This window comes from Zonotrichia albicollis, chromosome 4 (assembly GCF_047830755.1).
Source record: "Zonotrichia albicollis isolate bZonAlb1 chromosome 4, bZonAlb1.hap1, whole genome shotgun sequence".
In the NCBI taxonomy this organism is placed as follows: Eukaryota; Metazoa; Chordata; class Aves; order Passeriformes; family Passerellidae; genus Zonotrichia; species Zonotrichia albicollis.
In genome coordinates, this window is record NC_133822.1 from 62,105,014 (window position 1) to 62,118,808 (window position 13,795).

At 35.7% G+C, this 13,795-nt stretch overlaps 1 protein-coding gene across 5 annotated transcripts in view; it reads right to left on the reverse strand.

Annotated features, from left to right (window-relative positions):
* The window catches only part of CADPS2 (calcium dependent secretion activator 2), a 287,443-nt gene that overhangs the window by 157,745 nt on the left and 115,903 nt on the right, over nucleotides 1-13,795 (reverse strand). For all 5 annotated transcript variants that reach the window (XM_074539967.1, XM_074539966.1, XM_074539969.1 and 2 more), the window contains exons 5-6: nucleotides 12,271-12,507; nucleotides 8,040-8,161 (exon numbers count right to left, since the gene is read on the reverse strand). In XM_074539967.1, the coding sequence (XP_074396068.1) occupies nucleotides 8,040-8,161; nucleotides 12,271-12,507 (359 nt within the window). The remainder of the gene's footprint in view (nucleotides 1-8,039; nucleotides 8,162-12,270; nucleotides 12,508-13,795) is intronic.

Here is a 13,795-nt window from a genome sequence, read left to right on the forward strand (position 1 = left end):
ATGGTCATTTATGCTCTCGAAATTTCTATATGCATATCTATTTCACTATTTCCTTGAAAAAGAGATAATTTTATTTTATGTTACTATTTACTTTATGTTACTTTGTATTTCTGTGACACTTTAAACTTTCAAAATCTTGTCAAACATTGATAAAAACTCACAGTACTCTGATGAAGAGGTAGATGCTGTCAGGTCAGTCTAAAGACGTGGGAAAACAAATCACAAACTAGACTGACCCACCTGGGTCTGCAGAGTCTACCAGGAAGAAGCCAGGAATAGAATCAGAAAATGTCAGTATTCCAGTTGGCATAAGACCAATTAGTGTGTTTTATTCTGAAACCCCTTTTATTGCTCTTTCTGACTCATACTGCTCTTATTAGCTGTCCACACCACCCTGCCTTTGTTTTTGCTGTCCTCCTACTCTCAATCCACTGGTATTGCTTTCAAATAGGCACATTAACCTGTGGACACACACCTGAAATTATGTGTAGTTATTTAAGAAATTTCAGGACCTATAAATATATTTTTTTCATCTGTTCAGTGGGCTATTCTGTATTCTAGAACTACTGGAACACCTCTGAGGATCAATGCATATACTAACACAGTGACAGCAAAGAGGAGCCTGCCCATAGTGGGGTGAAAAACAGTTTTCTGAACGTCATGAGCATTTGAGATGTATGAAGTATTCTTAGCCTGAACAGGATCCAAAAGCAGAAACTTCTTTGCTTCAAATCCTTTTTCTCAAGATTTCTCTTTACCCAAAACAACAGCCCTAAACTAAATTAGGCTGTAAAGTGTGTTCCAATTAAAACACTGTATCTAATAAAATATTTTCTAATTCATTCAAATGTACCTGTGTCATACTTACAAGACATATAAGCAAATTTTTGAAAGGTCTCTCCAAATCAAGAGACAAGAATAGGATATTTTTAAAACATAAAATTGGTCATTTAGGTCATATCAAAATTTAAGAAGAATTCAAAGGAATTGTTTTCAAGTCAACTATTGCCCACAAACAACAATTGAACTTTTCCAAGATAAGACAGGTGCAGACCACTCTGAAACACAAATTTCAAATTCACTCTACTGAAGTATTCTAGGAGGAGAAGGGAGGTAAAATTTGAGGTAATCTTCCTCCCCCACCTTTTTCTTTGACAGACCACATCACTGTAGATGACACTTTACAGGCTGCCCTTGCCTTCAGCTTGAGCCAGCCAGAGACCAGGTAGATAGAATCAGGCTTTCCTCATCAAAACCATTTTGGTTATAAGTAAGATTTAATGGTGAAGATTTGGCTTCACCATGCTATTCACAGCCAAAGGCCTTCCAGGTTTAAGCTGGATCACACATCTGCATTTGCTTTAGCACAATGTTATAGAAAGCTTACAGCTGTCTGCAAGATATTAGTTGCAATTTTTGTGAATCAGGTGGGAATGAGAATGGAAACAGACACAACTTGTGCATTCAGCAGTGTGTAAACAGTCTTCCTCCAAGCTCTGATTGTTACAGTGAAAGGCATGGGTGGAACATGCATCTTCAAACCCCAAAATTTCCAAAATGCACTGTGAAATAAAACTGGTATCAGTCTTGCAAGAGATATGTAACACAATACTGCATTTTAGAAGAAGACAGATACATAGCTATTCCTTCCAGTGGTGCCTCTGGATGAGGAGGGTTAATACTCTCTCTATATGCTATATGTATGACATAGGGTATATATACCATATACCCTAATATATGCCCTGGTGACATAAGGATTATGTTTATTGTTAACTATCCAAATAGAGCAGGGAATACAACCAACCTTAATTATCTCCTTTCATCCCAATTTCTTCCATGCTATCCTTCTTTATCTGAAAACAGAATATTCCCTTCTAACAAAAGTGGCTTTCACAAGTTCCTCAAATAGAACAGACTTAGACTATTTTGGGAGTTAATCACAGAATCACCATAAAATTTAGGCTGAAAGGAACCTCTGGAGGTCACCTAGTTCAAACCCTGTGCAGAGCAAGAGCAGTTAAAATTAGCTTGTTCAGGTTATTATCCAGTGGAGTTTCAAATGTATTTTAATATTAAGTGTCTGTATATAATTCATATTTCTCTGCAATAAGAGAAAGGAAAAATTTATTCTACAACATAAAATAGTAATCAATGACAGACCATAAAACCAAGGCACCAAGTGAAACTTGGTGAAACTCTTTTATGAGAAACTTTTCCAGCATTAATCCAGAAGACACACTGAGATAAATGTATATTCTTTTTCTTCTCCATAATTTCCTTTGCAGAACCAAGGAAACATCAGATACTTTCCTACTGTTAATTTCTTTTTTCCCCTCTTAACAGCTGGATAACAAACATATACAGTATTTAATCAATGCACCCAAGTTTTTGAAAGATTGTTTCTTCACTGTATTCTGTGAATTGCTCCAAACAGAAACACATACTGATACATGACAAGATGAACACAATGATGGAATGTTTACTTTAGAGATAGAAATGCGAAATTTAGAGAAAATTATAACAATCCTTACACCACTCAGTCAAGCCTAGTTTATGAAAGTAGACACACACAGTTTCCTTTCATGATCCCCACTATTCCCCTTAAAATTCCGAAATATTATTAAAGGATCATGCTCATCTTCACCAAGTTTTCAGCATTGCATACATCAGCATAATTATGTCTCTCAAACTTAAGCCTGTGAAATGATATTACTAAAAATACACAGACATTCTCTAACAAATAACCTCACTTTTGTAAATGTTGCCTTAAATGTATTTACGACTTAAAGAAAATAACTCTGTATGCCAAAATTAGGATGAACTGCTTTGTACTTGATCTGGGACATCAACACTGGATTTTGCAGCACCTAACTGCAAGTAGAAATCTTTCAGAGGTAATAAACAGTCAAAAGAACAGGTGAAAGTAAAAAACCCTGATCAAGAAGCTAAATCCTAAAGGAAATCTTTCCTCAGAAGATACATTAGGAAGCATATGAAGAGAAAGCTAAGCACAATTGTATCAGGTACTATGAAAACGCAGTCTTAGTAGCTCCATGTAGAAAATCCCATGCTCAAATATACCCATTTCAATAAAAAAAGCACCCAAACAAAGAACAGAAAACACTGTAAACACTGTAAGGAGAGTTAGTCAGCTTGCCAGCAACAGCAGAGTTTGATTACTGCCTCTCTGATCAGCCAAAATTTGTCTTTCTGTCCCGCCCTTCTTCCTATGTATATTCTCTCATTTTCTATTTAAGAATTCAAGCAATATGAGGCAAGTAAAACTTCTCCATTTTACCTTTTCTCTTGTGCAAAAGCAAGAACATGAATTCCTACACATGAAAACAATATGAGGAATAACTGCAGAAAACCAACAGTATAATTGAAGTGTTACTGAATGAAACAGACTTCATTTATGCACATGTATCAGACAGAGAGCAGTAGCATGTGGGAAAGGAGGAGTAGGTGTGCTTTCTCTTCCTTTACACGCTGTATATCTGTGTTGTCAACCACAAGCTAGGCGACAGCGTTAAGTGTTATTGGCCCCTTGTTTCCCTTAATCAAAAGTAAAAAAACTATAAAGATGCAGGGACTACAGGGAAGATGAAGAAAGAAAACTTCCTGATGTTTGGAACATGACTGTCCAACATTATAAATGTTATTTATCTTTTTTCCTTTCAGAAATGTCGGCTTAGGCCACATTCTCAAAACATCATATTAAAAAAGTACGATTTTTTATGAGTGATAATGTAATTTAAGAAAGTCTGAAATTTTACAAATTAAGCCTTTTTTCTCCATTTTTAAACTGCTCTATGGAAGGTTTCTATGCAATCTTTAGGTAATGTATGCACAAGTTCTCATATTTAAAATATTTTATGAAATTAATGATGGTGGAATATGGCATAAAAATAATGTGAGCAGCATTTACTTTATTTGTGCAGTACCGACTGAGGTTCCTTGCCTCCTCTAGTCAGATTTAATCATGCATTCTTCACATACTTCTAACATATAATAGCCCTTTTAATAAGATTCTACAATCACTGGCAGTAAAATATGGTCACCTCATTTGTCTTGTTCACATGAATCAATATCCTGTCTTTATTAAAGTTTTCTCACCATCAAGATATGATCTTTTCTGATTGCATAACTATGTGACAAGAAGAAGTCACATGTAGTACTAAATGACAGTATGTTCCCATTTTTTTATTTTTAGGCATGATTTTACATGCCTAAAACATGACACTTTCAAGAAATCACATTATTTAATATTCAGAATGAATAAAAATCAAGGGTAAGAAAAAAATGTGGATATCAGACTCCACAAGACTGAAAACAAGACGACTTCAACAATGTTTGAAAAATGAAATTAGCACTGGATTTCTGCAGATGACCCCCTGTGGCATCACAACAAAGTTATGCAAAGCTTCACACAACTAAAAGGGCCCTCTGAGGGCTCTGCTTACTGATCTCTGGTAGAAAAGGTCACAGGCTATGTTGGAGGGATTTTCAGCAGGGCTAAAAGGCAGGAAACAGTCGGAAGGAATGAAGAAATATTCCACAGGCAGTTATAAAAATTTTATTTGGTTTGCATATGAAGCTGTGTAACTGATCTGTTTGTAAAACTGTCCAAGACATAAGCTCAGTAAAACTACATCATTCTATAGCATTTGCATTTTAGAATGACCATAAGTTACTCAGTAAGATGCATATATGCATATATGCATCTACTTCATTTAGGTTGCTAAAGAAGAAAATGAAGCACTTAAACATAAACTTACAAAGTCATTATTCAAAGAGAAAGAAAGCATGAGTTAAATGCATTAAAAAAACAGAAAATATTTACTACTGATGAAAACTGAAAGCCCCTTCCAGGGACGTTAATTAGGCATCTTCCCTTTAAGAATGAATATTGTTTCTAGTTTTTGTATTACTCTTAAAATAGCACTCAGGGATATAGAGGAATACTTATATACATGTATAAAAATACTTGAGAAAATATTCAGCATTTGGAATAGTGGATAAATTGTGAATTAAGTGTGCACTTGACTCATGTTTTCATTAATCTCTCCTCTAAGATCACACTGGCTTGCAATGGCATTTTGAAACATTCATCTGAGTATCTTATTTTCTCCTTTTCACTGTAAAAGTTTTTGAATTGTGAGTAGTAGCATTGCACTGCATATAAAGATGTTCCAAAGATAAAAAAAAGTAGCCATAAATAATTCTTTATATTGTTTTTTTTTTCTTTCCATAAGTGTAGCTACCAGTTCAAAATGACTAACTGACTACAGAAAAACATCTCCTGCCAGCAATCCCCACAGCAGGCTGGTGGTAATCATTCACTTTTCATCACTGTCTCATTCTATGCTTAGTATGAGAGTTTTGGGACCCTTTTTCTAGCTGCACATCCTACGTAAAATCTGAAGCTACGATCTCCTCCAGCCTCACTGATACTTTTCCATCCTATCAGAAAGACAGTACCGAAAATCATACCAGTAAAAGGCAGCTCCAGCAGCAGGCAGAGCAGGCAGGCAGTAGCCTCAGGCACCTGACAGCTGTTTTTTCTGTATCAGGGAAGAGAAGGTCTGGCTGTGCTTGCCCACCAGTGCTCTTCCACCACTGTAATTTCTGATTAAACTCTGCTGAGCCCTCTTGGTTGCCTCCACCACCAATCAATAAAAGCAATATTGCTACTGCCAAAAAAACCTGATTTGGCTCTAACAGAAAAACTAAGCTATGGAAGAAAGCATGTCCCTTTACATAGGCAGCTTCCTCCATCTTCTTAATGTTTGCTCGTAATTTGCTAATTTCATGCTTGTCTAATTTAATATCCTCCCCCATTGCCTCAAACGAGGTCTCTATCTGTGCTCAAAAGCTAAGTCTCTAAATACTCATAATCATACTGCATGCCAATGTCTCCTAATCACTCTTGCCAGAAATGGAAAAGAGGACAACTCAGAGCAGCACAAGAACTAGATAATTTTCAGAGCTCTATAATCCTTGCCCGTTTAAGTTACACTGTTTTAGAGGTTAGCAGGTCAACAGCACCAGTAACTCCCATTTCTGTTTTTCCAGGCTACAGTTCAGGGCATTTCTCAAAAATTCATCTTCTAAAAATGCATAATTTTTTGCAAACAAATCCATATGACTTCGGTTTGTATGATATCACTTAGATGCAATAGCACATAATCTGTCTCTCTCCCATATTCAATCAACTCATACCTTTTGAGCCTGAAGTTCATTAAATCAGTTTACAAGCTTGCAGCAGGTCCTAACATTACACTTTTTACTAGAAACACTTCAGTTCTTATATTGACTCCATCTTTTTTGGAACTTCCTTTTTACAAAGCTTCCACTTTTACAAGTAGGAAAATCAATTACCCTCTTTGTAATTTTTACTTGATGACTCTATGTACTTCTGATTGATTTTGTAAACTTTACCTTAACCTGCAGTACGAAATAAGTAAGGCATGAACTGATTGTGAGCCATCCCTATCATGTTCTGTTCACCATATCTGGAAATAGCTAGAGAAAACAAAACCCTTAACATCCTCAGACTGTTTTCTGAAAGGAAGATAAACATGTCCAAAATTCAAAAACTTGTGTATTCTAGGTGATTTAAAGACTCATATCAATGACATCAGAGGTTAACCAAGCATCTAAAACAGACCTGAACAAGTTCAAGGGTGAGGAAAAAGACCAATATACCATGAGAAGAAACAAGAACCTTGGCTGTGCCAGCAGGCAAAGGCTGTAGGCATGTGCTGCAGGGAACCATAAGAGAGCAATTGTAAGACACAGGAGAGTTTGGAGATGTGCCCTCCATAAAAACCCTAGTGGGTCTCATGGGATCCTGAACCACCAAAAAAACACCCCAAAAGGTGAAAAAATTAGCAGATGATGTTGCCTACCCACTTATGACCTTGCTTCAATGTGTACATCTGTGTGTCTTTTTTATTATTGCTCCTTTTAGAAGGCCCTTGCAGTACATGGAAATGATAAGAATAAGCATTCCAATACCCTGGAGAAGGAACACAGCCAGGGACTGTGACAAATGAATTTTACATCTTGTCCCACATACTTAGTGTTCTGCAAAGCTGTTTGAATATGCTGCTGGCTTATTTGCCAAGGAAAGTTGCTGCAGCTAGAATAAAGTCCACCAAATTAGATCTCCTTCTACTCCCAACTGTAGAAGAGACAGATAAAATGTGCTTCAAATTTTGTCAAAAAAAATTCTGTCTTTGTGGTCCGAATGGAATAGAAACTACCATCCCAATTCCGTTGAAGATGTTTTATCAGATACTGTAACAACTGCAATTTTTAAATTGTCTTTCACACGGCACACTATGGTGCCAGTAAAACCCCAACATACTGTCTGGAAAGTTATCTACAAAAGATTCCAAATGACATTTTAACAGAGTGAAAAGTATCTGAAGACAGCGTGTAGGTCAAACAAATCAACCAATTTAATTTCCTACTCTCTGCTACACTAACTGGTTCAACTACAGATGGCATGATGTTATCCCCCTCCAAGCCAGTTTGCTGACTGGCTCCATCAAAAATTAATTGAAAGAACTGGATCCTATAATTTAAAATGAAATAGGCTCAGCAGGTGAGCAAGCTTTGTCAAGATTGATTACTGAGTATTGATTTCCCTCCAATTGTACAAGTTACACTCCACAAGGCCACCTGCACATTAACCTAGAATACATAAAATCACCTCAGGCTAACATCTATCAAGAAGTTTGTATTTTTGGAGGATGCAGTCTCTAGTTCTTTTCCTCATCTGTACATTCAATGGCTTTCATTTGGACAGCATCCACAGAGTGAACTTACTTCGCCCTAAAAAAGTATTATCTGTATTTTAACTTCTCAGAAAGAATTCAAGATAACTACTCAGAAAAAAAAAATCCCATAACCTAGCACTAAGCTAATTAGTGCTAAGAAAATAATAAATAAAAATAATAAGCTAAGAAAACCAGACAAGTTGCCCCATGACAGAAAAGAGATACTGATGCAGCAACAGCAGAGTGGCTTACTGTGGCCTGGAAGCTTCTGCTTGGTCTGTCTGAAGCTTTTCTCCCCCTTCCACTTCCATGGTGCAGTAGACAATCCGATTGGGAGCGACTGACTTCAAACCTTGTACTTCCATTATAACAATCTGAGGAAAAGAGAGCAAATAGTTTACCGTTCAGAAAAAAATTACACAGCATAATTATTGCAGTACTAAGCTCTGTGAAGATTAAGAAAAAACCAAAAATCCCCAAAATCCCAAAGTCCACTCACTCAAATCTTAAGACAGAGGAAAGTTTTGATTTTTTCTTCTTTTTCCACTTTCAAACACATCTAAAAGGATTTGAAATTTTGTTCTGTTTCTACTTGGGCAGTGACCAAAAACTCACTCCAATCCTTATTTAAATGCCAATAACACAATTTGAGACTCATGTCTGAACATAATTCTAAATTTTTGTACATGAGAAACTGTATCTATTAATCAGTCTGATGGTAAAAAAGCAAGTACATTGATCATATCTAGACAGGTAAATTATGGTGCTGTGTCTCTGGAGGTTGCAACCCTGGAACCTCAGAAGGGATTTTGTGCTGTGCTAAGCAAGAGGCAGGTCAGAGCACTGGTATCAGCTCCTGTAAGATTCTCCCCACTATGCACATCCTTTCCTTCTCCCAATGCAGTACTTGCAGTCAGGTTCAGTATGCATATGGAGAAGAGGGAGAAGAGAAACAGAAAAAGCCACCACTACCAGCTGTGCCCTGAAAGTTTTCCTCACCAGGGAAATTTTCAGCTTGGCAGATCCTGTAGATTTTCACCTCCTCTAGACTACTCTACACTTGCTCAGAAAAGCCAAATGCAGCTCTACTTTAAATGCTCTCTGCCTTTTATAAATCTTGTCACAGTGTGAAATTATTGGAATTTTTGCATTTCAGATGTTTCTAATTCAGAAGATTTGAAAACACAGTCAGGTTCCCCAGGTTTCTTTGGAAAAGCTGCTTTTCTTGACAGTTCCCTTTGGGCCCATGAAAAGAAACTTGGAAAAATGTACTCTATCAACAGAAACTGCTCTCAACTGATTCTTACATGTAAACCAACATTTGTTTAATTTGTTTTAAAGATGCCAGAAGTAATGACTACTTTTGGTCTCATTATAGGCAATAGGCTTCTTAGATCATCAAGCAACTACTAAAATATGTTGCTACTGAACTTCTTTGCACATGTGACACTTTGTTCCAATTCAAGCAAATTAAAACAGACTTTACCCCCAGCCCCTCAGCAATAAAATCCTTTTTTCTTTAAATATCCCAGAATGTTAGTAATAGGTACATGTCTTGCAAAATTGCCAGTTTGTAAATATTACAGTGAGACAACAGTCACTGATCATTTAGATAATTTTCATATTACCAATAAATAAACAATACTGTCTATTACGGTTCATAAATAATAACAGCAATCCAGGGAGGATGATCAAGTCATCCCTCTTTTCTATCTATTGTTCAGGAATTCAAGCAGTTAGGCAGCACTAAAGATCCTTCTAGGTAATACTGCCTATGTGGTCTTTCCACATAAATATATGTCCTTGCTGAATACTGACTTCATGTTTACTCTTTTTTATGGAGATACTTCTTTTCCTGAGTTTCCAATGTAATTGCACAGTACACTTTTCTCTGGTAACAATTCTGGATTCCAGCACTGGAAAAAAGTTGCATTTCATACCTTCCAAAGGAAACTGTCACTGGTGGATGTATTAGCTCATTAGCTGATAAACAATTTCCTAAATGCCTGTCTACTTTTGAAACTGTCTAACAGCTGAAGAATATAAATAAATCCTCTCCTACTACTATGGATTTTTAAATTTTATTTTATAAATTTCTACAAACAGGATATTTAAAGAAATATTCAAATTGTAAAAATGTTGTCTGTTGCATGCAGTGAGGAGGCTCAGGAATGTCTCTGACCTTAGTCAGTAAGGTCTACTCCCACTAGAACACTGTTAGTATTACTAACAAGTTCTACTATTTATAATAACAATGCACAGTGACAGCAAGAACCCTGCCCACTTTACCCAGCATCTAGAAATTTTGCGGGTCTTCCACCCTGTCCTACATGATGTAGATTTCCCATTCATTCATGTGCTAGTTCAGCAGCCTCCAATGGGGATTCTGCTGTGTTGGTTACCCTACAACTGAGTCCCCACACAAGGTGTGACACAGATATATTTATGTGTTATTCAAAAGATGTGAAATCGTGTACATTTGAGCTCACATTTTCAAAGAAGGAAGTACTCTGTCTTCTAGGAAATGCAATCAGCACTTCTTATTTGGCCATTTGCACAGAAAAAGATCACATATTTCAGTCTTCATTCATATAATTTCAACTTTCTTTTTGCCCTTATACCTTCAGAGATTTTGCTTCTCAAGAGCAAAAGATACACACACTGTTAGGCAAGAGAGTGAACTTATGTGGTTACTATCATGTCTAAAATGAAAATCTGCCCTACTACAAACTATCTCATGTGGAGTAATACTTTAATTCTTTGCCTTGCATGGGATGAACTGTGGATTAGTTATCTTGCAGCAAATCTCCTCATTGCTAATGGGGAAAAAGGAAAAAAAAAACTTAGTTCACCAGACCTAATAGTCTACATATCTAGAAGAGTGGTGGAAGAGCAGAGGGGCTATAAACAAAGCAAAACTGCTATAAATTTAACAGAAATTACATCTCCTGTCATTTTTCATTTCATGATTGTTTCAAACTTTTACTGTGCTTTTGCCCTAAATACCCCATCATTTCTCTCTAGAGGGACAGGGAAGGCTTTGCTTTTTCTTACATCTATCACCAAGCATGCTTTCTTGAAGACCAGAAATATTATTGCCAAACTTTTTATGGCACTTTTTAGATTATTCAGAACTACTCTTGTAAATGCTATTTATGGGCCATTCCAGGCTTGGTATTCCCCTTGAGGCAGACATGGCACATGAGATGGAGGCACACAGGATTTAGCACAGGAGTTATAAATACTTCATCTTCTCATATCCTTCAACACTAAAAACTGCACTCCAGTTTTACATGCTTGATGAACTAAAACTTTTTGGCATATAGAATGATGGATCTGAAAGCTGATTGTTGGGCTTTTACATTATTACTTAGCAATATTAAAATTGCATATATTGGGATAAGTAATTTCTCTTTTATACAAAGAATTGAAACTTCATTGTCCATATTTGATGTTTTTTATTCTGTATCTTTAATGACAACATGGGAAAAAATAATCTGACTTTTCAATACATGAAAAAAGATGCTCGTTTCACTTGAGAAAATAAATAGTTAAAAGATAAACTATTTTTATTTTTTTTGAACTCTTTAACAATTGAAATATTTATTGTGTAACATTACCTGCTGTCTTAAACAAACTAGAGGCACTTCAAGTGCATAACACAAGTATGGCACTTTCTGACCAACAAATACTCAATGCACACTGTGGTAATGTTTTGATTCTACTAATATAGAAAGAAAAATAATAATTTCTTGGTATGCACATTTGCAGAATTGGACCTGAGTTATGAGGCCAGCCTGAAGGGGGCTTTAATCCATCACATCTAGTGGAAGGTGACTATGACAGGGGCGCAGGAACTAAATGATCTTTAAGGTCCCTCCCAACCCAAACCATTCTATGATTCTATTCTGTCATCAGAATTGTTTGATAACCAAATGTATTTGTGGCTTCCTCTGGAAGAAGATGAAATCCATACAGATTAGGACTGCATTCCTACAGGCCAGACTTCCTGCATAATCTCAGAAAAAACATTTTCTTGAAGAAAATGCAGAAATTTATAAAAAACTGCTATGATCACCAGTAAAGAAAAATCACTGTGTTTTATCTAAATGCTTCTAGAGAGAAAACTCTATTCATTTATAAAATTCCAGAAAGGCATTCCTGATAATAACAGTGTTTCATTTTAACATTTAAAATTATACTTAGCTATTTAATAAACTGGAATTCATTTAAAGGTACATTTGTGTGGGAGATTCAACTTCCCACACTACTGTGTAGGCCCAAATGCAACTACCACTGCAAGAGGAAAATGCATCATCCAGCTGTATTCTAAATCCTAATTACCAAAGATACAGAGCATAATTAACTTCTTTAACATAACATTCTAATATTACCAAGAAAGGACTAATAAAAAAAAGAGTATCAAGACAGATATTCTAGCAATTTAAAGCATCAACAAGTTTCCTGTGAAATTTGTGATTACCTCTAATGTGAAGGAGAGAACCACATCAGACTTTGACAGCTGAACTTCATTTTCATCTCCTATGTCCAAGAATGCAGAATTCTGTGATCGCTTTAATTTCTGCAGTTTGAATTCTGGCCCACCTTTAGACACGGGCAGACTTTCCAAATTTGCCATCAGCAAATTCACTGAAGACCGTAACTCTTCTATGTACATGTTCTCCATTTCCCTTGTTACAAATTTTGGGAATTTTCTTTCCTTGGAAAATAAATTTTAAAAGTTAGGGTGAAAAAAATTCCCACATTATAGATCATATTAATTTACCAACTTGCTTTCAGTTAAGAGACAATAAATAAGAATATAAGTAATAATTTCAGTGTCTATCTATTTTTATGTCTTCAAAATAGTAATGGAAAGGTAATCCTGTCCCATAAATACAGTACAGGTAATTTTCAAAAGAAGAAATAAAGTAAAAATGGACCCTTGCACATCTCCCTGAATAATTTAACCATAAACCCAAGCTGAAGAACCACACATTATGTATTTCTACTTACAGGTGTTTTAAGCATAGTAATTAATAAAATGCCCTTTATGTTACCTCTAAGATTTTATAAACTGACATTTATAAAAGGACCTGTCCACTAGTAGTTCTTTTACTTCATCTATTTCCCATGCTACCAATAATAAGTCAATCACATTCATGCTTCTAATATAAAGCTAATAAACTACAACCATGACAAGAAATTCCTATCATTGTTTACCTTTATTTTTAATAATGAGTCATTTATTTTGAAAGTAACATTTACTTACAATGCACTGGTTTATTTTAAATAATAATCTCTCTCTTAAATATTAGACATAACTTAATAATATTTTTTCCTCTGTAGAAGTTAGACAATAGTATTTAAATATTGTGTTTATAACAATAAACACAATGAAAAAACATATGTACATGTGTAGTGCATATATGAACTCATACAGAGCTAATGTTATGCACAGTTTCTCCAAATATTGAATACTGGAATCTGAGGAGAGTAATGGGAAACAAACACTAATCCCAATATACTGCCTGCAAAGACAGGCACCTTGCTCCTAAACTGGACAATTTTTATTGTTTTATGTTATAAGGCCTATAATAAATTTTTTTATATTAAAACCTTTACAGTTGATTTCGTTTCAATAACAAAGACCAAGCAAGTCGACTGTGACCAAAAAGTCCTGCAGCAAGTCATGTGGACTGGCTCACCACACCATGGCAGAGCCAGTAAATGACTTATTAAAAAAACCCTAAAAATAAAAACAAGTAATTCACAGTTAGAGACTGAAAACACAGGCCAAGGCTCAGGGCTGTCTAGCAAAAAACCCCAAACCCTTAGTAGTGTTTTTCTAACTGTACTATATCCTGTGAGGATCATTCAGATAATAATATGCCCACAGGGAAGACAAATAAAACAGACTGTTATAGTGTCCTCAAAAGATCTATCCTCTTGCTAAGATGCTTTTCCCATCCAAAGTAAAAAAATTAGGAAAATTGGACTTGATGTTG